The 27839-nt window shown below is 42.5% G+C and overlaps 1 protein-coding gene across 5 annotated transcripts in view; it reads left to right on the forward strand.

Annotated features, from left to right (window-relative positions):
• The first annotated feature begins 1386 nt into the window (after positions 1 to 1386).
• Positions 1387 to 27839, forward strand: part of dnajb5 (DnaJ heat shock protein family (Hsp40) member B5) — a 51499-nt gene continuing 25046 nt past the window's right edge. For 2 of the 5 annotated variants that reach the window (XR_010963074.1, XM_067985340.1), the window contains exons 1-4: positions 1393 to 1483; positions 1687 to 1947; positions 18099 to 18709; positions 27437 to 27555. Coding sequence is in view for 4 of the 5 variants with exons in the window: in XM_067985340.1 (XP_067841441.1) it covers positions 1737 to 1947; positions 18099 to 18709; positions 27437 to 27555 (941 nt within the window). In the remaining variant the exon portion in view is untranslated. Of the gene's footprint in view, positions 1484 to 1686; positions 1948 to 18098; positions 18710 to 27436; positions 27556 to 27839 lie in introns of all 5 variants that reach the window. The other 3 variants (XM_067985339.1, XM_067985337.1, XM_067985338.1) reach the window with 2 other exon arrangements.

Genomic DNA, 27839 nt, shown 5'->3' on the forward strand with positions numbered 1-27839 from the left:
TGGACTGGTCAGGTGGCAGATAAGTGCCAAATGGAATTCAATCCAGAGAAGTGTGAGGTAATGCATTTGGGGAGGGCAAACAAGGCAAGGGAATACACAATAAATGGGAGGATACTGAGAGTTGTAGAGGAAGTGAGGGACCTTGAAGTGCATGTCCACAAATCCCTGAAGGTAGCAGGACAGGTAGATATGGTGGTTAAGAAGGCATATGGAATACTTTCCTTTATTAGCCCAGGCATAGGATATAAGAGCAGGGAGGTTATGCTGGAACTGTATAAAGTGCTGGTTGGGCCACAGCTTGAGTGCTGCCTACAGTTCTGGTCACCACATTACAGGAAGGATGTAATTCCACTAGAGAGGGTTAAGAGGAGATTTACGAGGATGTTGGCAGGGCTGGAGAATTTTAGCTATGAGGAAAGATTGGATAGGCTGAGGGGTGATTTAATTGAGGTGTACATAATTATGAGGAGCCTAGATAGATTAGATAGGAAGGACCTATTTCCCTTAACAGAGAGGTCAATAACCAGGGGACATAGATTTAAAGTGATTGGTAGAAGGATTAGAGGGGAGCTGAGGAAAAAAAATTCACCCAGCTTGTGGTAGGGGTGTGGAACTCACTGCATGAAAGGGTGGTAGAAGCAGAAACCCTCAATTCACTTAAAAAGTACCTGGATGTGCACTTGAAGTGCAAAAACCTACAGGGCTACGGACCAAGTGCTGGAAAGTAGGATTAGGCTGAGTGGCTTATTTTTGACCAGCACGGACACGATGGGCCGAATGGCCGCCTTCTGTGCCGTAAATTTTCTATGGCATTACTTTTTCCCTCGTGCTTATCTAGCTTCCCCTTAAATACATCTATGCTATTTGCCTCAACTACTCTTTGTGGTAGCGCGTTCCACACTCTTACCACACTTTGGGTAAAGAAGTTTCCTCAATGAGTATAGAAATTAGAGACAATCAACAATATGGTGATATCAAAATAAACCACAAGGGGTCGGGATGCTCCTCTAGTCCAACTGGAGCCACGAAAAACGATCCTAATTCCAGCGAATGGTTTTCTAGCTGTCTCGTCCTTTCATAACGTAGTCTGGATTCGGACCGGAAGCGATGCCATCTACCGCTGACGGAATGTTTCTCGAAGTTTCTCTGCTCCCCCCCCCCGCGCGCTCCTCTCTAATTCCATCTCATGAGTCACCCCTCACAGCCGCCGGATCATCCTAACTTGATAACTGTCGATTTTTTTTAAATATTGGATGATCGACATCATTACTAACCAATCATCTCTGAAGAACGGTGGGTGGGTTTCCAAATATAACAAATTACAGGGCGGTGATAACACAAACAGACCAATCAACGCATTAATGGGCGGGGCTTATGTGGCTCCAACCGGGCACTTTAGCAGCTATCAAGTTAGGTGGCACCGGAGCGTAGTTCTGGTTGACGTGTTGGTTTAAAGTAGGGGGAAAAATATATATATTTAACGGTAATGAATTCGGGGGATTAGGCTTGAAATATTTCAATTTTAAATGAGAGTTTTAATGCGAGTTTCGAATTTATCATGAGCGGTCACCGGACAGAGCTTGTCACTTGTGTTTTTTTGTGTAATAATCTAGATGTGTCCATACAAGTATATATACCATATATATATATATATATATACATTATGTACTTTTTTTCCTGTTTCAGAAAAATCGCTGCCGTCTGGTGGGGATTCAGGTCAACGTTTCCGAAAAATCATGGGTAAAAATTATTATAACATCCTCGGCATCAGCTCTGAAGCCAATGAAGATGAAATTAAAAAAGCTTACAGGAAAATGGCCTTGAAGTTTCACCCGGATAAAAACAAAGAGCCCAACGCCGAGGAGAAATTTAAAGAGGTGGCCGAGGCTTACGAAGTGCTAAGTGACCCCAAGAAGAGATCCATTTACGATCAATATGGGGAAGAAGGTGAGTGTCCTTGGAGCTGGTCTCCCCCGTCTTCCTGCATGCACCGATTCTCGGGGAGCGGCCGCTGGGATTCACGATTTGTGCGTGATAGATAAATGTTGCAATCGATTGCAGAAGATATTTAGTGTAAAAGTGAGAGGCTTTGCAGACATTGGCCTAATACAGATACATTCTTCCAACAGTTCTTGATGAATGCAGTTTATTTTTCTGAACTTCCGTTTAGTTTTTTGTTTACGATGCCTACATCCAGTTCCGTACAAATGGAAGTTATTCTTCCCCGCCTTAATTTTGAAGGGGGGGGGGGGTTCAGTGTAATCAATATATGATATGGACTCACAATAATGAAGTTGCTGCTAATTAACTTTAAAAAGCAATGTAAGCAGTTTGATAGAGCCTCTGTGTTTGAGGGAAGTCACTCTTGCGTCCGACGTTATATTTGAGAGTAGTAGGTTGCTGCTTGAACTATTCTATTAATTATCAGCCTTTATTCATATATGATTTGTCTAATCTGCAGTGATGAACTAAATAAACAAGCAGTGATGTGTGGTGTCCAATCAAACCACCGTGACCTTTCCTTGGTCAGCGCTATGTGAACAGTTAATTGGGAAAGTAATGTGAGCAACCAGTTGTGACTATAGTGATCCATATTAATTTAGTTGCTTTATGTTCCTCACCTTTAGTTGCTTTTCCTTTTGCAGAATTTAAAAATATCTGGTGGACAGTCCTTTATTTTTATCAGACCCCTCACCCAATATGCCATATTTAAGCAAGCCTGTCTTTTTATCAATAGGATGTAACTCTTTGAATAATAATGTTTGTGCTTCACTAGTTGGTTGAAGAGATTTTACCCAAATATTGATAAACTTGTTTCCTAGCTGCCATGGCTGACCCCTGCAGAGCAGCAATTAACAATGCAAATGCAAGCATTATCTATATCATTGAGCATGCCTTTCTTTGCCTTGTTGTAGTCAGAGGAAGTCATGCTCAAAGTGTATAGTCAGGCCATACCTTAAGTTCCATATCCAGTTCTGGTCACTGAAACACGGCAGAGGCATTCAAGCATTGGAGCAGCGCAGAGAAGAGCCACAAAGTTGATTCCTAATGTTAGGGGTCTGATTTATGAGGAAAGACTGAAGAACCTTGAACTTTTAAGCCTTGAAAGGAGGCATCTGAGAAGTGATTTTTTTTAAAAATTGAGGCATATGATAGTAAATGTATGGAAAAGGTAAATCTGGAAAATTACTTTGAACTAAATTGCAAGTACAATAAGGGGGCACAGATTCAAACCAGTAAAAGACAAATTTAGGACTGATATTAAGAAGTTCTTCACAAAGATTGGTTAGTCATGGAATGCTTCCAGATAGAGCAAGGAGGCAAAAACCATGGAATCGTATGCAAAATAATTGGATGCCACATTGATGGGACGTTAGAGATTTTTTGGATACTTGAACTAAAATAGGTCAAATGGCCTTTCTTATCCATAAATATCTTGTGAAATCAAATGTATAAAGTGCAAAGTTGTACAAATGTAGATGCCCTGGCAATTGATGATTTATAATGGAAAATACAAACCGCAATAATGAAACTCCATGGAAAGTTAATTTTTTTTAAAAACTCTGTATTCAGGTTTCGGCTCTCGGGATTTAATGACACTAAACATTGCTCATTGTTGACACTAGGCTTGCGTAACATATTGGGACCAATATAGGAAAAAATTGCACTTAAGCTAATGTGCTTACTGCAATGACATACCTCTTATGTGATCTTCCGTAAAGTGCTCCGCCATTACAACAACGACTTACATTTATATAGCTCCTTTAACGTAGGAAAACCACCCAAGGTGCGACACAGGAGCGTAATCAACAACTTGCATTTATATAACGCTTTTAACGTAGAAGGAGCGTTATCAAATAAAATTTGACACCGAGCCACAAAAGGAGATATTAGGACAGGTGACCAAAAGTTTGGTCAAAGAGCTGATTTTAAGGAGCGTCTTAAAGGCAGAGAGGTTTATAGAGGGAATTCCAAAGCTTAGGGCCTATACGGCTGAAGGCACGGCTGCCAATGGTGGGGCAATGGGAGTGGATGATGCACAAGAGGCCAGAGTTGGAGGAATGCAGAGTTCTTGAAGGGTTGTAGGACTGGAGAAGATTACAGAGATGGGGACGGGCGAGGTCATGGAGCAATTTGAACATGAAGATGAGACTTTTAAAATCAAGGTGTTGGTGGACCGGGAACCAATATAGGTCACTGAGCACAGGGGTGATGGATAAGCAAGACTTGGTGCTGGTTAGGATATGGACAGCAGAGTTTTGGATGAGCAGAAGTTTATGGATTGTGGATGATGGGACGTCAGCCAGGAGAGTATTGGAATAGGCGAGTCTGGAGGTAACAAAAGCGTGGGTGAGCATTTCAACAGCAGTTAAGCTGAGGCAGGTACGCAGAGGTGGCAGTAGGTGGACTTTGTGACGGAGGGGATATGGAGTCGGAAGTTCGGCTCCGGGTCAAATAGGACACCAAGGTTGCGAACAGTGTGCTTCAGCCTGAGACAGTGGCCAGTGAGGGGGATGGAATAGGTGGTGTGGGAATGGAGTTTGTGGCGGCAGCCAAAGACAATGACTTTGGTCTTCCCGATGTTTAATTGGAGGAAATTGCGGCTCATCCAAAACTGAATATCGGACAAGCAATCTGACGTCCAAGGTAGTGGAGGGGCCGAGATGTGGTGGTGTGGTAGAGCTGGGTGTTGTCAGCGTACATGCGGAACCTGACATCGTGTCTTTGGATGATGTCGCCGAGGCTCAGCATGTAGATAAGAAATAGGAGGGGACAAGGATAGATCCTTGAGGTAATGGTGCAGAGGTGGGAAGAGAATTCAATGCAGGAGATTCTCTGGCTACCACTGGATTGGTAAGAATGGAACCAGTAAAGGGCATTTCCACTCAGCTGGCAACAAAAGTGAGGCATTGGAGGAAGTTTGTGTGGTCAAACATGTCAAAGGCTGCAAAGAGATTGAGAAGAATTAGAGCGCCGCAGTCACAGAGGATGTTATTTTTAACTTTGATTAGGACTGTTTCAGGGCAGTGGCATTGGAGAGGTTCAAACATGGAGTTGGGGAGAAAATGGGCACAAATTTGGGAGGCAACAACACGTTCAAAGATTTTGGAGAGGAAAGGGAAGTTGGAGATAGGGCAGGAGGTGTTAAGGGTGTGATTTTTGAGGAAGGACCTATTGATGGCAGATTAGAATTGTGGGGGGGTGGACGGTTTACAACATCAGCTAGCTTGAGGGCCAGGAAGGGAAGTTGGACGATTAGCAGCTTAGTGGGGATAGGGTCGCAAGAGCAGGATGTGGGTCTTGTTGACACGATGAACTCAGAGAGAGCATGAGGAGACGTAGGAGGGAAACTAGAGAAAGATGCTAGGGCGGGGGGAAATTAGGCTTGGGGAAGGGAGAGTTGCGGCAGAGGCTGCTGAATGAATGGTTGCGATCTTAGTGACTAAGAAGTCGCTGAGCTCCTCGCGCTTGTTGGAAGAGGTGGGGAGAATGGTTTAAGGAGAAAGTTGGCAGTGGAGAAAAGAAGCAGGGGGTTATCTTTTCATTCCAAAATTATCCCGGAGTAGTGAGCAGTTTGGCATTGGAGCCCCATGCTGTTTGATGTGGTCCAGCCAGATCTGGCTAAAACAGTTGTGCGCCATATGTTTGTCTGTGCCCCTTAGACTTAAGGGAACGACGATGGAGGCCACACCAGGGGGAACGACCAGGGTATAAGGGTTTTGCTGGGGACAAGGGTATCAGAGGCAGATATGAGGTTGTGATTAAACAGATCGATAGCTGCAAAAGTATTGTAGTGAATGGAGGGCCAAAGGCTAGACTGTTGGGAGTTTGAAAGTGTCAGTAAGTGATTTGGGGGAAGAGTTTTGTTCCAGAAGCAGACACTGAAGGAAATGGGGTTGGAAAGGAGATGTGAGTGAGGGATACAAGGAAGTGAACAGAGATGGCCTTATCTGTGATCGAGACAATGAATTAACTTGCATTTGTATAGTGCCTTTCACAACCTCAGGACGTCCCAAAGTGCTTCACAGCCAATAAAGTAAATATATATTAAGGGGAATAAAGAGGCCATGTAAGATGGGAAAATCAAGGGAGTGGGCGTGAATATGGGTAGGAGAGGATAAGGGAGGTCAGAAGTGCCCGATAACTCGGGGAAAGAGGGCCAGGTGAGATGGAGATTGAAATCAACAAGGATGAGAAGTTGCTCATTGCAGAGGCCGACGGAGAAAATGATTGAGGATATCTCCGAAAAACTTGGCATGGGGTTTGGGTGGACAGTAAAGAACGCAGATTTTAAAGGAGAGGTGAGCGGGGTAGAACAAGGTGAGATGTTCAGAAGAATAGAGGGCTAACCAAGGTGGTATTTGTTGACCAGGGCCACACCGCCATTGCCATCACCATTGACAGATCTAGAACCTCCTTGATTTTTATGTGGAACAAAACACTATTTCCTGATACAGCCCAGAGTTTGAAATGGGAGAACTATTGTACTACAGTGTATTTTCACAATTCAAGTGGATATGTTACAAAAATTTCATATACCCACCATATACATTTTCTCAGTCCCACATCAGCACTATCGCTCGAGCTTTGCTGTCATGACTTAATATTGTCCAAAACTGTTTTGAGTTTATTGCAGCCTTATAATGCCTGCTGAATGTAACCAAGTGGAAGGTAGTTTTTAATACTCTTCCTAGATTGTTATAATTCTAGTTAAATGTCAGTTTTTATGGCGAGGGGAGAAAATACTGCCTGAAATCACACAACAATGCTGAAGTATAACAGTTTTTTTGGCGGTTAAGGGTGGAGGATGATTAGAAAGAATACAAAACTATATAAACAGGTATCCTTGTACCAACATTATAACCAATCTGTTCAAGTGGGATATTTCACAACTGATGCATTATTATACTATACTCAACCCTACATAGGGGGTATTTGGCTGTAGCATATTGTTTAGCATGTAGGTTTTTAAAATGGAGTCAGTCCAGCAGTAAGACAGCATTCATGTTTCTTTAACATCAAACTTCAGTCACAACATGCGGATGCCAGCTTTCGTTATCATGTTGGTTTTGCCTGATGAAGCAACCCACCTGAAATTTGGATTGTCTGAAAGTTAATGTCTATACTTGATGATATAGTTATAGCAGTCCTCATGTAAAGAAATGTCTAAGCATTTAAGGCAGTAAAGTGGATACTGAGCAGGAAAAATGAAGACCACCACCTTCTCAAGGGCAATTAGGGATGGGCAATAAATGCCGGCCTCGCCAGCGACGCCCACATCCCATGAACGAATAAAAAAAATTTAAGAAAAGGGGAAAGAAATCCTTTGATAAAGATATTAAACAAATATGCTGTTAAAATTATATGGAAATGTGTATTTTGAAGTTTTGGCAGCGGCAATCTGTCTCTGATGTAGAGAATAATGGACACTCTGCACTTTTTTTAGGCAGCCTTTTCATTGAGAGCTTTGTTATTGGCAGGAGGAACCAAAGGGCAGGTACAGATAGGACAAATTCAGACCAGGAAATAGAAAACAGTTAGTGATGTAGTTAGTGACTCAGAAAGGCAAAAGAAGCAAAGGTTAAATAGTGTTCAGCACAGGAATTTGACAGGGTTAGAGGGTATATACTTCAATGCAAAGAATATTACAATGTAGATGAGCTACGGGCACAGATAGACAGATGGCAGCATGATATCATTGCTATAACGGAAACCTGGCTTAAAGAGGGGGGATAATTGGCAGCTCAATATCCCTGGATATAGAGTTTTTAAGGCAGGATAGAATGGGTGATTTTAAAAAAAAGGAGGGGTAGCATTATTGGTTAAAGAATCAATTACAGTTATGAGATGGGATAATATGCTAAATGGATCATCAATTGAGGCCATATAAAATAAAAAAGAAGGGGCAGTTACACTACTAGAAGTGTACTATAGGCCCCCGAATAGCGAAAGGGAGATAGAACAAATATGTAGGCAAATTTCTGAGTGCAAAAGTAAGAGAGCAATAATAGTAGGGGACTTCAACTACCCTAATATCAACTGGGATTCAAACTGTGAGGGGCACAGAGGACGCAAAACTCTTGATCGGTGTCCAGGAGAACTTTTTTAGCCAGTACGTGACAAGCCCAACAAGAGGGGATGCAATTCTAGATTTAGTCCTGGGAAATGAAGATGGGCAAGTGGGTGAAATGACAGTGGGTGACCATCATGGGGATAGTAACCACAATTCAGTTAGTTTTAGTATTATTATGGAAAAGGACAGAGTTAAATCCGGAGTATACGTTTTAAATTGGGGGAAGGCAAATTTTACAGAACTAAGAGGTGATTTGGCAGAAGTGGACTGGACGCATCTACTTGAGGAGAAATCAGTGGCAAGCCTGTGGGACGCACTAAAAAGTGAAATTCTACGGGTACCATGCAGACATGTCCCCTCAAAGAAAAAGGGTGGCACTGCCAAATTTCAAGCCCCCTGGTTGTCTAGAAGTATACGGGCAAGATAAAGCAGAAAAGGGAAGCTTATGACTGTCACAGAAAACTAAATACTCCAGAAAGCCTAGAGGAGTATAGAAAGTACAGGGATGATGGAAATAAGGAGAGCAAAGAGAGGGCATGAAAACATATTAGCTAGTAAGATTAAAGAAAACCCAAAGATGTTTTATCAGTACATTAAGAACAAGAGGATAGCTAAGGAAAAGGTGGGACCTATCAGGGATGATAAGGGTAACTAGTGTATAGAAGCAGAGGATGTGGGTAGGGTTTTAAATGAATATTTTGTCTCCTTATTCACAAAGGAAAGGGATGATCCGGACGTAGTAGTTAGAGGAGAGTTATGAAATATTGGATAAGGTAAACATAATGAGAAAGGAAGTACTAGAGGGACTGGAATCCTTGAAAGTTGATAAGTCACCAGGGCCGGATGGATTGTTTCCTAGGCTATTGAAGGAAGCCGGGGAGGAAATAGCGGATGCTCTGAGGATCATTTTCCAATCCTCACTAGATACAGGGAAGGTACCGGGGGACTGGAAGACTGCAAACGTAATATCATTGTTTAAAAAGGGTACGAGGGAAAGGCCAAACAATTATAGGCCGGTCATTCTTACCTCGGTGGTGGGCAAACTATTAGAATCAATACTGAGAGATAGGATAAACTGTCACTTGGAAAGGCATGGTTTAATCAGGGATAGTCAGCATGGATTTGTTCAGGGAAGGTCATGCCTTACAAATCTGATTAAATTCTTTGAGGAAGTGACAAGGAGGATAGTGCAGTGGATGTTGTCTACATGGATTTTAGTAAGGCATTTGACAAGGTCCCACATGGCAGACTGGTCAGAAAGGTAAAAGCCCATGGGATACAGGGAAATGTGGCGAATTGGATCCAAAATTGGCTCAGTAACAGGAAACAAAGGGTAAAAGTCAATGGATGTCTTTGCGAATGGAAATCCGTTTCCAGTGGTGTGCCACAGGGCTCAGTGTTGGGTCCATTGCTGTTTGTGGTATATATTAATGATTTGGACTTAGGAACATAGGAACAGGAGTAGGCCATTCAGCCCCTCGTGCCTGCTCTGCCATTTGATAAGATCATGGCTGATCTGTGATCTAACTCCATATACCTGCCTTTGGCCCATATCCCTTAATACCTTTGGTTGCCAAAAAGCTATCTATCTCAGATTTAAATTTAGCAATTGAGCTAGTATCAATTGCCATTTGCGGAAGAGAGTTCCAAACTTCTACCACCCTTTGTGTGTAGAAATGTTTTCTAATCTCACTCCTGAAAGGTCTGGCTCTAATTTTTAGACTGTGCCCCCTACTCCTAGAATCCCCAACCAGCGGAAATAGTTTCTCTCTATCCACCCTATCCGTTCCCCTTCATAACTTATAAACTTCGATCAGATCACCCCTTAACCTTCGAAACTCCAGAGAATACAACCCCAATTTGTGTAATCTCTCCTCGTAACTTAACCCTTGAAGTCCAGGTATCATTCTAGTAAACCTACACTGCACTCCATCCAAGGCCAATATGTCTTTCCGAGGGTGTGGTGCCCAGAACTGCTCACAGTACCCCTACTTGAATGTAGGGGGTATGATTGGCAAATTTGCAGACAACACAAAAATTGACCGTGTCGTTGATAGTGAAGAGGATAGCTGTAGACTCCAAGAAGATATCAGTGGGTTGGTGGAGTGGGCGGAAAAGTGGCAAATGGAGTTCAACCCGGAGAAGTGTGAGTAATGCACTTAGGGAGGGCAAACAGTAAAAGGGAATACGCAGTAAACGGGAATATATTGAGAGGGGCAGAGGAAGTGAGAGACCTTGGAGTGCATGTGCACGGTCTCTGAAGATGGCAGTACAGGTAGATAAGGTTCTGAAGAAGGCATACGGAACGCTCTGTTATTAGCAGAGGTATAGAATACAAAAGCAGGGATGTAATGATGGAACTGTATAAAACATTGGTAAGGCCACAGCTGGAGTATTGTGCGCAGTTCTGGTCACCACATTACAGGAAGGACATAATTGCTCTGGAGAGAGTGCAGAGAAGATTTACAAGAGTGTTCCAGGGCTTGAAAATTGCAGCTACGAGGAGAGATTGGAGAGGCTGGGGTTGTTTTCCTTGGAGCAGAGGAGGCTGAGGGGAGACTTGATTGAGGTGTACAAAATTATGAGGGGCCCAGATAGAGTAGACAGGAAGCACCTGTTTCCCCTAGCAGAGAGTTGAAGAACTAGAAGACATAGATTTAAGCTGATTGGCGGAAGGATTAGAGGGGACATGAGGAAAAACTTTTTTATCCAGAGTGTGGTGGGTGTATGGAATGTGCTGCCCGAATTGGTGGTCGAGGCAGGGACCCTCAATGCTTTCTAAAAAGTACCTGGACCTGCACCTAAAGTGCTGTAAGCTGCAGGACTATGGACCGGGTGCTGGAAGGTAGGATTAGAATAGGTACCTGGTGGTTGTTCGAGCCGGCGCGGACAGGATGGGCCGAATGGCCCCCTTCTGTGCTGTATCTTTTCTATGGTTCTATTTATGTCATTTGAACCCCTCCAAGAGATAACTGCCTGGAAAACGCCTCCACAAATCCTTTTCATAATGGAGCAGTTTTTTTTCCATATCAGACATTGACTACAATTTTCCATTTTAGTTTGTGTAATACCTGGACTGGGGCCAACAATAAATCAGAATGTGATTTCTGAAGTTTGCATAATCTAGTTACCAGTAAACAAAAGTTGAGATGATAGGTATAAATATATGATTACATTGAATGGATGATTATCTTTTTTGAGTAGTCCCATGTCAGTCAGTGTTGAAGTGCATTAATAAAAGAATCAAGTGTTCAGTTGTTAAGTACACATGTAATGTACCAAGAGACCATGTAGAGAGCAAGAAGGATTCAGATTTGATCCTTAGTTAAGTTGTTTTGAGTTAGCTATGTCGGGCATGCTGGCAAAGAGGCAGTATAATTTGTCTTAGTGCCCTGAGTGGAGAAATTAACCAGGGTTTCCATTCTTGATCACTACTCAGTGACCTTTTCTGGAAATTATAGGGGTGAGGACTGATGGTGGGCTCTGATGCCTTCCATGGCCAAATAATAGCACTTTATAATTAGGCTTGTACAAGATAAATAATTGATTTTGTAGCCAATTCAATGAGGTTTGCAGGAGTGATAGGGCTGTAGTAATGTCATCTTAACTATCCAGAGGTAGCCTGGGATAGCACTAAACATTGATGGTCATAAAGGGGAAGGGTTCCTAAAATGCATTCAAAAGTGTTTTGTAAGCCAGTGTGTTGCAAGTCCAACGAGGAAAGATGTAGTACCAGACCTAATTCTGGGCAATGAACTGAGACAAATGAATGGCTTTCAGGTTAGAAGAAAGTTTAGAGGCAAGTGATAGGAACATGAGAAAATATAGGACCAGAAAACTCTGAAGTCCCATCTCGCCTGTCCCAGATCCAGGCCAGTCTCAAAAATTAATATCTCTCAATTACTCACTCCCTCAAATAGCTATCTGTTTTCCCCCTTAAATTTTTTCAGATTACCTGCCTCCTTGGACAGTGCATTCCACACCTTCACCACCCTCTGCATAGTTAAATCTAAACTATCGAGACACTTTTCCTTGTGTAAGCCTGAGCCTGTGTCTCTTGGTTCTAGACATGTTGACAATTCCAAATGTGTTTTCAAGGTTCAGCTTATCTGCTCCCTTAAGAATCTTGAATGCCTGAATAATACCTCCCCCGAACCTTCTCTTCTACAGTGTAAACATTCCCAGGCTTATAGCTCAGATCCCTTAAGCTAGGTATCAGTTTGATTGCCCTTTCTTGTGCTTCCTGGATGTCCTTGTTGTACTACAGTGACCAGAATTGTACACCATACTCCAGGTTTGGCAATACCAGTGTCTTGTACAGACTGGTTACAACTTCATGGAATGTGCACACTCTCCCTCTGGCTATACATGCATTACCTTGCCCTTGTTTTCATTTAATGCCATTTGCCACATTTTGATTTGAATCATAACATAATTAGGTTCACAGCCAGAATAAAGAAAGGAAAGAAAATCAAAAACAAAATGTTGGGCTGAAAAAGAGAACATTTTAGAGGGATACAAGAAACCTGACCTAGATTAATTGGATGGGAAAATTGAAGATAAAAGAGAAGACAAGATGGGGAAATATTGAAGTACAAAATGGGTAGGATGCCATTTGTGCATGCCAACAGAAAATGGTGCTTTGATTCGTGCTGTTGGCAATACCGATCCAAAGTAGCAGACATGTTTTTTGCTAGTGAGCTTAGCTGTTGAAGGATTCATACCCAGCCCATACCGACTAGCACAGTGGTTTTGCTGTCATTGATCCATATAAACCTTTCCTGGTCAATGGGGAAGGTGTCGGTTCCAGAAAAACAGTCACCGATATGGCTCTGCAACTCTGGGTATAATTTCTTTTGCTGTCACAGTAGTGAAACGACCCTAACCAAAGTTGTGAACAACATTCTCTGTGCTTGTTGTGATGCAACATCCAGTCTTAGATGAGCCACAATTTTCACCAGCTATACATCGGGAGGGTTAAATCCATTGTCTTTGCCCCCAGTACAAACTCCATACCTTCATTACTGATTCCATCCTTCTCTCTGGCCGTTGTTTTAGGCTGAACCAGACTGTTCACTTTATCTGTGTCCTGTTCAACCGTAAGCTGAGCTTGTGACCCTTTATTCTCCCTCTTGAAAACTGCCTACTTCCATCTCTGCATCAGTGCATCTGCTGCTGAAACCCTCATCTACATCCAGACTCAAAGTACTCCAGTCCACTGTTGGGTGGCTTCCCGTCCTCCACCTTACATAAACTTCATCTTATGCAAAACTCTTCACGTATCAAATCCCACACCTGGCCCCACTTGCCCATCACTCCTGTCCTCGCTCGCCTATATTGATTGCTAGTTCTTCAGTGCCTCCATTTTAAAATTCTTATCCCTGTGTTTAAATCCTTCCATGGCCTCATGCCTCCAATTCTCCAACCTCCAGCTTTACAACAACTCCCACACCCTCAGATCCCTCTGACTCTGGCCTCTTCTGCACTCTCAATTCACTTCACCATTGGCAGCCATCTCTTCAACTGCCTAACTCCTATGTTCTAGAATTCCTCCGTAAAACCCCATTGCAAGTCAACCTCCCTCTCCTCTTTTAAGATCCTCATTAAATCCCACCTCTTGCCAAGATGTTCCAAGGAGCTTCAGAGGTCAATTTTTTTAATCTCTCCTCCTTTGGCTCGGCATCCACTTTTCATACATCTCTGTGAAGTTCCTTAGATGCAAATGCAAATTGTTGTAATAAAAAAAAATGCCCTATAATATAAATGGTTAAATTCTACAGGAGCACAAACTGCAATTTAGGTTGTGGAAGCATTTCTGCTAATATAATGCAGCATTGGTTGTTGAGATCACATATTGGCAATCTTTGTACGTGTACATCAGATTTGTACCACCTGAGGTGTTTTAAGTAAACAATACCAAAATGTTTAAAACATTTTTTTAAGTGGAATGAGTACTGTTAGGAATTAATTTAGTCGCAAAGGACTCTTGTTTTCTACAGGGGAAAGAAGGGATAGAATACATACACCTCAATTAGAATTCTGTCTTGCACTTGAGAAATTCTAATACTTCAGGCTTGGTGGAAACCGGAGAGATGCTCATATCTGACCAAACCTCTTGCTGACATTAGTTGGCCAGGTTTCTAGGCCAGTATTTGAATCTGAATCATCAAATTTCCCTTGATGAATTGTAGAAGTGTAATTGAGGTTTAAAAAATGAGTTGTATTGAAGTGCTGCTGCATTCTTTCACTTAAGTGTTCAAGCAGTAACAGAAACACTAGAATGTTAGACTGACATCCAAGACCCAAGTTTGAATCCCAGTGTTTTACACATTGGACTTATCCCTGGAGAGGGAGTGTCAGTTTCAGCCAGCTCATCAATGGTGGGAATTAGCTGAACAGGGGTTCATGTGCCTGCTAACGAGCCTTCAAGATTGAGTGTCTGTGGAAATTCCTGTTCTGCTCTGTGACAAATATGAAAAGCTAATTTTGAGAGGAGATATCATGTGGAAAACATCTTTATTTTGAAAGTGTGCATGATAATGTTTGTTTTTAACCTCCTCCATCCCCCCCCCCTCCCAAGAGTGCAGAGACACAATGGAAGAAATCATTTGGTGATTGTGTTTAAAAAAGTTGGTAGTTGGTAATGTTTGGCTTCAATAGCTATCTTGTTAACCTGTCAGTTTGTATTGAATTTTTAGGTACTTATGTGATTTCTGTGAATGTGAGAAGTCCTATAAGGGACAGCAGATAAGTTTAAAATTAATGAAGAAATATAATATCAAGGGAAAAGAATCATGAAAAGCACATTTGAAACAGACAAAAAAAAGCTAAAATTTATTGTGATAGAAATTTTAATTTTTAACCTAAAACAATTAAATGAAAGATTTTTTTTTAAACGCAGAAACGTTCATTTTTGAAGTAGTGGATTCGGGACCTATATAATGCAAATTGTTGTTTTTGTTCACTGACATCTCTCTGCTGACTAGAATTTGTCCCTATTTTCACTTAGCAACTTCAGATATATAATCCTGAAGTTTATAGGGAAGTTTAACAAAGTGGTTCAAATGATTATGGTAGTATGTAGCTGAGCCATTCTACCAGGAACATTATAGGTTCTGTGCGGAATTAGCTGACCTGAGCCTGAATAGTCCTTGGAATTTAAAAAAATTAATTCTTGAAGTACGAGTGTCGCTAGCAAGGCTGGCATTTATCTCTCATTCCTAGTTGCACTTGAGACGATGGTGGTGAACCTGCACCTTGAACCGCTGCAGTCCTTGTGATGAAGGTACACCCATAGTGCTGTTAGGTAGGAAGTTTCAGGATTTTGATCCAGGGACGATGAAGGAACGATTATGTCCAAGTTTGGGATGGTGTGCGATCTGAAGGTGATGGTGTTCCCATGCACGTGCTGCCCTTGTCTTTCTAGGTGGTGGAATTCATGGGTTTGGGAGGTGCTGTCGAAAAAGCCTTGGTAAATTGCTGCGGTACATCTGGTAGATAGTGCATACTGCAGTCACGGTGGAGGTGGTGGATGTTTAAGCTAGTGGATGGCTGTGTCCTGAATGGTGTTGAGCTTCTTGTGCTGTTGCAGCTGCATCCATCCAGGCAAGTTGGAGCGTATTCCATCATGCTCCTGACTTGTGCTTTGTGAGTGGTGGAGAAACTTTGGGGAGTCAGAAGGTGAGCCACATTTCAAAATACCCAGCCTCTGACCTCATCTAAAAGCCACAGCATTTATGTGGCTGGTCCAGTTGAGTTTCTGGTCAATGGTGACCCCCAGGATGTTGGGGGATTCAGCAATGGTAATGCCATTGAATGTCATAGGGAGGTGGTTAGAATTTCTTGTTGGAGATGGACATTACCTGGCACATGCATGGTGTGAATGGTACTAGTCACTTACCAGCCCAAGTCTGGATGTTGCCCAAATCTTGCTGCATATGGGTGTGGACTACTTCAGTATCTGAGGAATTGCGAATCGAACTAAACACTATGCAATCATTTCCAAACAGTCCCACTTCTGACCTTATGATTGTGGGCGGGGTGGGGTCCATTGATGAAACAGCTGAAGATAGTTGGGCATAGGATGCTATCTTGAGGAATTCCTGCAGTAATGTCCAGGGGCTGAGTTGATTGGACTCTAACAACCACAACCATCTTCCCTTGTGCCAAGTATGACTCCAGCCACTTTAGAGATTCTCTCTTCCTCCTCCCCCCCCCCCCCCCCCCCGCCATTAACTTCAGTTTTACTAGGGCTCCTTGGTGCCACACTTGGTCAAATGCTACCTTGATGTCATGGGCAGTCACTCTCTCCTCACCTCCTAGAATGCTACAGTTAACCTCGGCACCCTGGTGAGGGAAGGGAAAATCAGCCAGGGTTCTCACTCCTGATCACCTTCTGGCAAGTAAACAGTTACTGACGGCAGGTGAATTGGGCTGTATGCTCCCATGGGAGAATAGTTTAGAAACACGTTTACTGTCCCGAGTCAACTTGGTGTCCCATCGAAGTGTCCATAAATTCAAAAGAAGGGGAGAAGAGAAAATTGGTGAAAGAAAGACAAAATGAGATTCTATTTTTAAGAAATCCATCTCTGCTGGATGTAATTTGACTTTATATCGCAAAAATACTGAATCTAGTCTTAGTTCCTATGAAGTGCCTTGGGACGATTTACTACATTAAAGGCATTATATAAATGCAGGCTATTGTATCTGTTCATGTCAGTAGTTCAGTTTTGACACAACTGTTTATTAAGCTGGTCAGAGCTTGAGCCAATAGTGAAACAGAAATGCATAGAAAGGGATCACACCTTAAGAAAAGCACTGTTTTCAATCATTGGTTAATTTGCTTTAGACGGGTCTGTTCAGTATTTTATACTGAATGTACATTCTGTCGTAAATATTCAAGTTTGCTGTTGCCTAATCCAAGGATTATTACTTCAGCTGTGTAGTGATATTTTTATTTTCTAGAAATTGTCATCACTTTTTATGCACAGTTATAGGCATTTTGTTAAAGATTTTGAATAGTTCATGGGAGATATTAATTTGACCCAGGTAAATGCACTCTGGGATACATTTGATTTGACAAAATAACCCAACGGACCACAATTCAATTGGACAAGTGGCTTTGGCAACAACAGTGTGCAGCAGTTGTGTTCATTAAACTGGGAATATTTTCACTCTGCTCATAAAAAGTAGGAGCAGATGGTCCCTGGGGACTTCACAAGTACTGGGAATAGATCAGCAGATCCACTGAAGGACTCAACCACATGGTCTGTCCTTCAATTGACATGCCGTATCCAAAATCATCAAGTAGCATGCATGTGGACATGTTATTTTATTTACAGTTTAAAGGACTGAAGGGATGCTTCAATTGTTTTTCACATATAGGTGCCAACATTTCTGTTAAAATAGTGAGCCTTCATCATTTAACAAATTCTGTGGAGCTTAGCTTGTGGTATAAATAAAATGCTCTTAATCAAGGTAACAAGTATTGTAATCTAATACTAAACTGTAAAAGATTGAAAAGCAGATTGTTCAATTCGAGGATGTCAAAATCTTTTCTACCAAGTATTTTGATTCTTGGGCATTAGTTTGTAATATAGGTCATGCTTCGGAATTAGATTCTGGATTTTGTAAAACAACACTTGTACAGTCAAATGTAATATCCTAAATTTTATGCTGGTAATTAAAATTTAGCAGTAGATTAAGTATTAAAGGGGTCCCTAAATTACCTAGTTTAGAGGAATTTCTGTATTTTAAAAATTCAGCTGCAAGTCTTCTGATGGGTGTCCTGAAGTCTTATTTCATAGCAAAACTATACTGTAATGTCATAACGGATGAGGTTCCACAATTTTCTGTATTGCTCCATGCACCTGTACAAAGATATGTGTGATAAGCCTGTTCTATCTGTCTAAAATGTTGTGAATCTAGAAAAAACACAAATATGCATCACCTCCTTACTGATTCAGTTCTGAGGTATGCGGGTTTTTGTCTTTTGTAATTTGTCTTAATTTTTTTTATTTCATAGGTCTGAAAGCTGGAGGAGCCTCTACCGGTGGCCCTGGTAACACGTTCCACTACACGTTTCATGGTGATCCACATGCTACCTTTGCTTCCTTCTTTGGTGGGTCCAGTCCTTTTGATATTTTCTTTGGTACTCAAGGACGCTCCAGAATGGCTAATGGCTTCAGTCATGAAGACATGGACATTGATGATGATGATGATGACCATGATCCCTTCAATGCATTTAACCGTTTTGGTTTCAGTGGAATGAATGGATTTCATCGACGGCATCCAGAGTCCCTCCATACTCGCAGAAAGGTACAGGATCCTCCTGTAATTCATGAACTTAGAGTATCTCTTGAAGAAATCTATCATGGTTGTACTAAAAGAATGAAGATCACACGTAGACGGTTGAACCCTGATGGCCGAACCACAAGGACTGAGGACAAGATTCTGAACGTTGTTATTAAAAGAGGTTGGAAAGAGGGCACAAAAATCACATTCCCCAGAGAAGGTGATGAAACGGCAAACAACATCCCAGCTGATATTGTCTTTATTCTGAAAGACAAGCCTCATCTTCATTTCAAGAGAGATGGATCCAATGTTGTTTATGTAGCCAAGATCACTCTTAGAGAGGTAGGTACAGACAAGTTTTTTTTAAAAAACCTAACAGAAACTTAGAGGCTATCTTGAAATGCAAATTATTTTCTGTTACCCAATATCCACACGAGTAAAGCATAGCTTGATTTGGTCCTAGGAAAACTATGTATTTTGTGCACATCAATATTTTCTGTAGATAGGTGGTGCTACATGTGATCTTCTATTCCTGCATAGTATAAAGCCCCAGTATCTGTGCAAATTCATTTTTCCCCAGTTAAAAAGATTTGTTTTCTGCACCTTGCATGCATATCTCATTGAATGTCTCCAACTTTCTTCTCGGAGCAATTTAGGTTAGATATTCCTTCAGGCCAGTTAGTGTTTTTCAGAGTTTTTCCTGGTAAAATTGGGCATATCAATAAAAATAGTGCTATTGGTATACAATAGCATTTAAAAGAAAAATAACAAACCCTGTCTACCTACAATCTAAGAAATAGACTTTTTTTCAGGGAATTATGGCAATAGCCATCACCCAAACGCGTGCTTTCCCTAGCAGTAACAAAGGGCCGAGGCATATTTTGGAAATTTGGTTTTGGTCAATATTGTACGGCAGGTCTCCCCATTGAGTGGAAAATACACTAGTTAGAAATGTTCAGAATTTGGGAATTTCCGGTGATGGATCTGTTCACCTTTCTGGTCAACCACCAGCTCTTGAATTACTGCTTGAAATTACGTCTGCCTGGAGGCTGGACAGTCTCTTCCTGGACATAAAGCTTTCCATACAAGTTTTCTCCATTGCCCTTAATCTCAAGGGTAGTACAAAAGATACGAGCAGAGAGGAGGAAAACTATCTAACCCTAAATTCGATTGGTTTTGAAAACATATTTTTGGTTTCTAGATGTTTCTCTGTTACATCTTCGAGTATGATTCCATTATCTTTCCTAGCACCGATGTTAAGCTAATTGGTCCATAGTTCCCTGGACTTTTTAAATACAAGAATCACATTAACTGTCTGCAAGTCCTCTGGAACGATTCCCTTTTCTAATGAATTATTATATATATGTAATAGTACCTCTGCTTTCTCTTCCCTAACTTCTTTTAGTATGTGCAGATGCAATCCATCCGAACCTGGGGTTTTATCCTCTAAGTTTGATTAGTTTATCAATTATCTCCCCCTTTTCTATCTTAAATGTCTTTACATCTTTTTTGATCTCGTCTTCTAATGTGATGCCCACCACATTAGTCTCCCTGATAAACAGTGAAGCAAAGTAATTATTTAATATTTCTGCCATTTCGGTGTCATTGTCTGTGAGTTTATCGGGTGGCCCTGTCCCTATTCTGATTTTTCTTTTGTTATTTGTGTATGTAGAAAACTTTTTTATATTCCTTGATAATTTAATTCCATGGTTTCTGTTTGCCTTTCTAAATTTTTTTGACTTCTTTCCTAACCTTTTCATATTCCCTTTTGTCATCCTCTCCTTTGTTGTCTACATACTTAGTGTATGCCTTTTTCTTTAGTTTCAATTTTGCCCATATTTCTTCATTCATCCATGGTATATCATTACTAGCTAGTTTGTTCTTGCTTTTTAGTGGGATATATTTCTCCTGGACTCTCTTGATCACCATTTTAAATGTTTCCCACTGTTGTTCTATTTCTTCGTTCGTCAGTAAGTTTTTCCAGTTTATTTTTCCTAGTTCTATTCTCATCCCCTCAATCAGCTTTTTTCTAATTTATTACTTTGGTCTTTGTCTTACTTATTTCCTTCTCAATCTTTATCTTAAACCTTATTATGTTGTGATCGTTATTGCCTAGATGTTCCCCTACGCTTACTTCTCTTATCTGTTCTGGTTCATTTCCCATTACTAGATCCAGCAGTGCTTCCTCTCTTGGGTTTTTTACATCCTGGGTGAGAAATGAGTCCTGCACATATTGTGAAAACTCCATTCCCTGTACCCTTTTACCCACCTCTTCTTGTCCGTTTATTTGGGGGTAGTTAAAATCTCCCATGATGATTATTCAATACCCTATACTGATTTCACACATTTGCTTACATATTTCTTCCTCCACCTTCTTTCCACTATTAGATAGTTTGTAGTATACCCCTATTAATGTGATCAATCCCTTATCTTTTATTTCAATCCATATGGATTCTGTTTCTATCCTTCTGTTAGTTATGTCCCTTTTTTCTACTGCCATTATGTTCATTATGTCATCCCTAATTAGTACAGCTACTCCATCCCCCCCCTCGCCGCCTTCCTTCTCTATCCTTTCTGATTAAGTTATAACCTGCAATGTTTAGTTGCCAGTCCTGTTCTTTATGTAGTCATGTTTGTTATTCCTACTGCATCTGGTTCCTCACTTCGGATTATTACCTCCAGTTCCCCCGTTTTATTTTGGATGCTGTGTACATTGCTGAACGTGCAGTTTAAAGCATCTTTAGTAGTTGTTCCTTTTATTTCAACACTTTAGGTAATTATTTTCCTTATTTATCACTCCCAATGTGTTTATTTCAGTTATTTTATTGGTTTCCAGACCTGGAGTATTTATGGTTTCTACAACACTGGCCTGGACTTTATTCTGGTCCTTATCTCTTACTCTTGTTTTATCTTTTTTACTAACATTTTTGCCTGAACCTTTTCCTCCCCCCGGCCCCCTTTTATCGGTTTACAGTCTTATTAACCGCCCAATTTATCCTTTCCACTAGGACCTTGGTCCCAGCCTAGTTCAGGTGCAGCCTGTCCCAACAGTACAGCTTCTTCCTGTCCCAGTACTGGTGCCAGTGTCCCATGCAAAGGAACCCTCTTTCCCACACCAATCCTACAGCCACATATTTACTTTCCTGATCTGTTTGTCTCTATGCCAATTCGCATGTGGCTTCGGTAATAAACCTGAGGTATTTTGCATTTATAAGTGCATACTTAATTTGGGAAGCCTCCAGCAGGGTTAAATCAATTTTATATTGCCTATGCTACCTCAACGATTTTAGCGACTAATTCTCTTTTTACAATTTTTATACTTTGATCAGCAAATTGTGTAATGTTCCACCTTTTTAAAAATGTCTCCTTTTGCAAATAGTTAATAGTTTATTTTAACTTTGCTTGGGATGTAACGTCCATAAATTGGGTGTTACTTTTTAAAAATGCTAGTGTATCTAATTGCTGGTGATTTGATAACGTGGGCCTATCTACAATGCAGTCAACCCTCCTTATCGTTCCTAGACCTGGAAGTACCACCTTTCCCAAGTGTTTATCTCCCTCTTTCTTTTTGAGCCACCTGCCCCGCCCTGCCTATATAGTGACATGAGCAATGGCTTGCTACATTTCATCTGTTATCACACATTGCAGCTGTTGGTGATGACTGTCAGACATTTGAGCCAATTCCGTTTCGCTCATTTCCACCAGGCTCTGTTACTTTGCTAACTGCTTGACCAGTTTTTGCTGCTCCTCTGGGATCAGTCTCCACAAAGGTTGCATGAAGATGGTGGTGCGGACGCTGTCAATAACCATACTTCCTAGCCATTGAGATGTCCAGTGCATTGACCATTTTTGTGGTGCATGAAGTTGGAATAGCCTTTGCCAAAGAATTCCTGATGCCATCTATGGTCAGCAACCATCTTCAGGTAATGTGTCCACAACCTAAGTTGCCTCTTTCCTCACAGTCAGCTGCACCTATTCTGGCAGTGACGAATCTTAGACTGCTTGGAAAGCACATCTGCTGCTACTGTCCAAGAAGTGGCTTGATTGGTGCCATGTTGCTCCTTGGTAACAGCCATACCTTCTGCTGTCAGGCTGTTGTCGTCATTTTCTGCTTGGTGATATATTATCAAGCAGGCAGAGTCAGTTTTTACATGCTGATGGTGGCACTGAAATTAAGATACAATGAAGTAATCCTGTAAAATATTAAAGAGGCAAAATAGTGTAGCACAGATGTAATGTTTCCCCAAAAAATCTATTACATGGATTTTGTTGTCAGCACAATGTGTGGAAAATCAGAAGTACTCTCAAGGTTTAAAAATGGTTTACACCAATGATATTGAGATCTGTGTATATTCACCATGGAGGAGATTGCAAAAAACTGTTCGTCAAACGGGTACATTAGAAGTATTTATTTATACTGCATATCTTGTCAGCTCAAAAAAGGAATCGGCATTTATTTCTTAATGCACATTTAAAATAGTTTTAAAACAAGCAACAAAAGATAATGGGTACATTCAAGAGCTGAAAAGTTGGTTGGGCAAGTTCCAGTCTTACTGAGCAGTGGTTGTACTGATCTTGCATGAAGAAAGAATCTTGTTCCTCTGTGCATGTGTTGGAACCACAGCCAAGAAGTGGCTCCTGGGATTTGTAATCTCATTCAGGGATGTGCATTGAGTAAAACATGTCAGGCCTGGGGTTTTTCATTGCAAGGCATCCAAAAATAGGGAGTCATCTAGTTGAGTTCAAATCCTGAAGTATGGGAGAAGGGTGGAGTCCGGAGTCTAGGATGTTTAGCAGGCTGGTAGTATGTGTCGTGCTGTTTTTGGTGGGTAGGGACAATGGAGGGAGTTCTTGGAGCCAAGTTTATAAATTTGTTTTTTTTTGGTATGTGAATTTTTATTAAGTGATTCTAACGATATATAGTGGAGTTAAATGAGGAGCAGTCTTGGTTTTTTTTTGTCTGATTTATGATTGTGTGCAATGTTTCTTTGATGGAATATAATTGTGCAGAAGGGTATTCTTTAAAATGAATAATGTTTTGCACCAGTAAAATAAAAATTAAACTGTTTAATCGGTGAGGGAAAAAAAACTGACAGACTTGACCGTTATTACATGAGAGATATTGACACACAGGACATTGGAACAGGAGTAGACCATTCAATTATGTAATGGCTGATCTGTATCTCCATTTACGCACCTTTGTTCCATATCCCTTGATATCCTTACCCAACAAGAACCTATCGATCTCAATCTTGAAAATTTCAATTGCCCCAGAACCCACAGCCTTTTGGAGGAGAGTTACAGGTCTCCGTTACCCTTTGTGTGAAAAAATACTTCATGATTTCACTCCTAAATGGCCTAGCTCTAATTTTAAGATTATGTCCTCTTGTTCTGGATTCCCCCACTAGAAGAAATAGTTTTTCCATCTACCCTATGGAATTTCTTAGTCATTTTAAACACCTCAATTAGATCACCCCTCAACCTTCTAAACTCAAAAGCCAAGTTATTTATGCAACCTGTTCTCAATTTAACCCTTTAAGTCCTCATAGTTCTGGTGACATGAGGCCTACAAGGCCAATATATCTCTCCTGAGCTATGGTGCCAAATACTGAACTCAGGACTAGATGGGATCTGACCAAGCTCAGTACAACTGAAGCATAACTTTCTCCTCTTTGTATTCAAACTGATTCTCAGATTATGGCAGAGCTACTAAATGACCATTTCACATTAGTCCATACTTCTGTAGATTGTTTATGTTCCAGATGGGGGTACTCTGTACTGAATAGCTTTATTATTAAAATAGATAGTATTGTCATTTTGGATAGATTAGGAAAGCTCAAAATTGATTGGGCTCCAGGTCTGGATAATATTCATCCAAGGGTGATTAAAGAGATCGGGTCGTGCTATGTGAGGCCCTTGCCGGTATCTTCAATAGTTCAATAGCGTCAGAGATAGTTCCCTTAGACTGGAAGCTATCTCATGTTCCTATTGTCAAAAAAAGAGACAAATCAGAGCCAGGGAACGACAGGCCTGACATCCATTATTGGAAGATGCAAGAAGTAAGAGATGCCCTTTATGATCACTGGGAAAGGGAAGGGGCCATTGGAAATACATAACACAGTTTCTGGAAAAATAGGGTGTGCCTTACAAAAGTCATTAGGGTAGTGGATAAGGTACCTCAAGATAGAATTTTGTGGTATCAGGAATTTGATACGCTGGATTAGGAATTGGCTCCAATCCTGCAGCCAGAAAGTTGTAGTTAACGGATGTGGTTCAGCCTGGAGGCACGTTACTAGTGGTGTCGCTCAGGGATCGGTCCTAGGCCCCCTAATGTTCACTGTCTTTATAAATTGCCTGGACCATGGTGTTGGGAATATAGGGCCCGATTTTACCAGGCCTGCGGGTTTCCGGCGGATTGGGTTTCGGGAGCGTGGTCAACATGCTCGGTGAAATTAGTGGGTTGCCCGCGCGATCGTAGCAGGCAACACACTAATTGGATCCACTTACCTGCTCTTCCGGGCTCCGCGCTGCTGGTCTGCGCATCGGGCGGGCTGCGTATGCGCAGTACGATCTGTCAGCTGGAGGCTCTCTAGTTAAAGGGGCAGTCCTCCACTGACAGATGCTGCAACCAATAGAACAAATTACAGCATGGAGCAGCCCAGGGGGAAGGCTGCTCCCAGTCTAATGATGCCTCACCCCAGGTATCATCAGATGGGGTGAGGAGGAGGGGGAGGACAGAGCTCTTTCACCCGGCGGGCGGGAGGAAGCGGCCTGCCTCTGCCACCAAGAAGGCCTGGCTCGAGGTGGCAGAGGAGGTCACCTGCACCACCAACATATCGCCCACCTGCATACAGTGCAGGAGGCGCTCCAATGACCGCAGTAGGTCAGCCACAGTGAGAACACGTAGTCTTTCCCCTACACTCCGTCTGCCACAACACTGCCCCCACCCCACATCTCCTTCGGCACTGCCAACACTACTCTGTCCCATCACCCCTCATACCCACTCAAACCCCATCCTCACCTTACCTGCACCTACTCACCTCGCGAGTACTCACCCCGCAACCCAATCCTCATATAATCTCATGGCTCTATCCCATACTCACCCTCTCGTGCATCTCCCTCATGGCCAGCCTCACTCAACGTGCCACCACCTGTGCTGCAGCCACAGGGCATGCATCACATATGTGCAGTAGGCAGCGTAAGGCAAACGTGTCGTGAGCATGAAGGGGATGCACAAGGGTGTTTGAGGGTTTGTCATGGGTGTTACCTATATTGAATTTCAGAACAACTCACATCACACATTATATTGGCACCACCACTGCCATGTCTCCGCGAATCCTGTCTGTTTTGTGCAATAATGCCCGCTCCTGGGTATCACTATGAGGACCCACCACTGATGCCACCCATTGTGTTACTGCAGAGTAGGTGCAGGTGTATTTGCAGGGCTCCTCCGCGCAGACGACTGAGAGACATCGGCGGTGTACCCGGCTGCACCCTGGAAGGATGCGGAGGAGAAGTTGTGGAGGGCAGTGGTGACTTTGGCAGCGACAGGTAAGCAGATGGTGCTGGGGCCAGCCAGGAGCAGCTCGGCATGAAAGAGGCTGCAGATCTCCACGACTACATGTGTGCACTGCTGCTCAGAGAGGTCCGGGGAGCTGCGCCTCGGTCTGTGGACCCTGTGGCGAGGGTAGTGCCCTCTGCGACGCGTCTCTCTCTGCGGTAGCCCCCCCCTCCTGCTGTACAGGTGGATGTGTCACAGCACTCTGTTGTGGAGCTCCATGTGTCAGAGGTGGATGGCGAGGCTGGCGATGTTGTGCGTCCTCCGAGGAGGTCATGACTGCAGCTACGGCGGCCCCCATCCGCAATATGTACATCTGAGGGGGTCCGCGAGGTAGCCACATGTCTCCGGACCCCGGGGTGAGTGTGCAGGTTGGTGACTTTGACCGTCAGGAGGGGGGTGGTGGCGGCCACACTTTGTCCCAAGTGACAGAGCGGCCTCCTGCAATGGATGAGGGTCTCTTTCCCCCCCCCGCCCCACCTGTCAAATGGACCTTTGCAGCTGCCACAGGCTGACGGCTGCAACATGTCCAGTTCAACTAGGACTGTTTCCCCCAGTGTGTGAAACAGTCCCATGTTTCTCCAAAATCACACACAGTCCCTTAATCAGGACAGTTAATGACCTGAACAAGCAAAATAAATACACTCAAGTGGCATCCCGCTGGCTTTAATTGCCTGCGGGATTCCCACCAGCGGGGGCTGCGCACGCACCCCCGCACGTCATCGGGGAACCCGGAAGTGGGCGGGATCGTGGCGCGATCCGGTCAAGTGCCTGGATATCGGGATTTTCGGGGCCCCCCCGCTGGAAACGCACACGAAACCCGCTGGTAAAATCGAGCCCATGGTCAGTAAGTTTGCAAATGACACCAAAATCTGTGCAAGGGTTAAGACAGCAGAGAAGTACAATCAAATTCAAAAAGATTTAGATGTGCTAGCAGAGTGGGCCACATAATTGCAAATGGCATTTAACTTCGATAAATGTAGCGTCATGCATGTGGGTATGGCCAACGCAGAATACACTAATCATTTTCAGGGAACAATACTGAAAGAGGTTGAGAGAGAAAAAGATCTAGGTGTTATTGTACACAGATCATTGAAGGTTCATGACCAATGTGGAGAAGCTGTAGCTAAAGCTAACAGGGTATCGAGATGTATTAATTGAACTATTCAGTATAAATCAAAGGACACCATTTTGTCGCTGGTCAGCCAGCATCTGGAGTACTTAGCCCTGTTTTGGTTCCCTTACGTGGTGGGTGATATAGTGGCTTTGGAATTATGCAGAGGAGAGCTACGAGAATGATTCCGACCTTATGAAAGAACCTCAGCTACGCAGATAGGCTTAAGGATCTTGGTCTGTTTACTTCAGAGCAGCCTAGACCTGATAGAGGTCTATAAAATAATTAAAGGGCTGGATAGCGTATCTATTGATGAAGTTTGGAGGACCATGGACGTGAGTTTAAAGAATGTAAGAGTAGGAAAAGACTGGATGTTAGGCGTTTCTTCTTTTCCCAGAGAGTAGCGAGCCTCTGGATTACATTGTCGGATGGTGTGGTGGGTGCTGACTTTCCACATGCCTTCAAAAGGGAGCTGAACTGGTTCTTGACTCGGGCAGAGATTGGATCATATAGACGGTAAGTGCCTTTTATAGATAACACTTGGTCCATGTGATCTGGACTAGTTTCGATTGCCAGAGGGGGTTAAAGAGGAATTTTCCAGAGTACTTTTTCCCTTATTTCCCCTGGGTTTTATCTCTTTTGCCTCTCCCAAGAGATTACATGGCTGCGAGAGGGTGGGTAGGCAGTGTCTAGTCATGATGCTCCATCCACAGGCAGGCTTGATGGACCAGCTGTTTTTTTCCTGCCTGTCGATTTCATATGTTCATATTCCCGCCTCCTGGAGATAAAAGCAGATATTC

This window comes from Heptranchias perlo, chromosome 1 (genome assembly GCF_035084215.1).
Source record: "Heptranchias perlo isolate sHepPer1 chromosome 1, sHepPer1.hap1, whole genome shotgun sequence".
Classification (NCBI taxonomy): Eukaryota; Metazoa; Chordata; class Chondrichthyes; order Hexanchiformes; family Hexanchidae; genus Heptranchias; species Heptranchias perlo.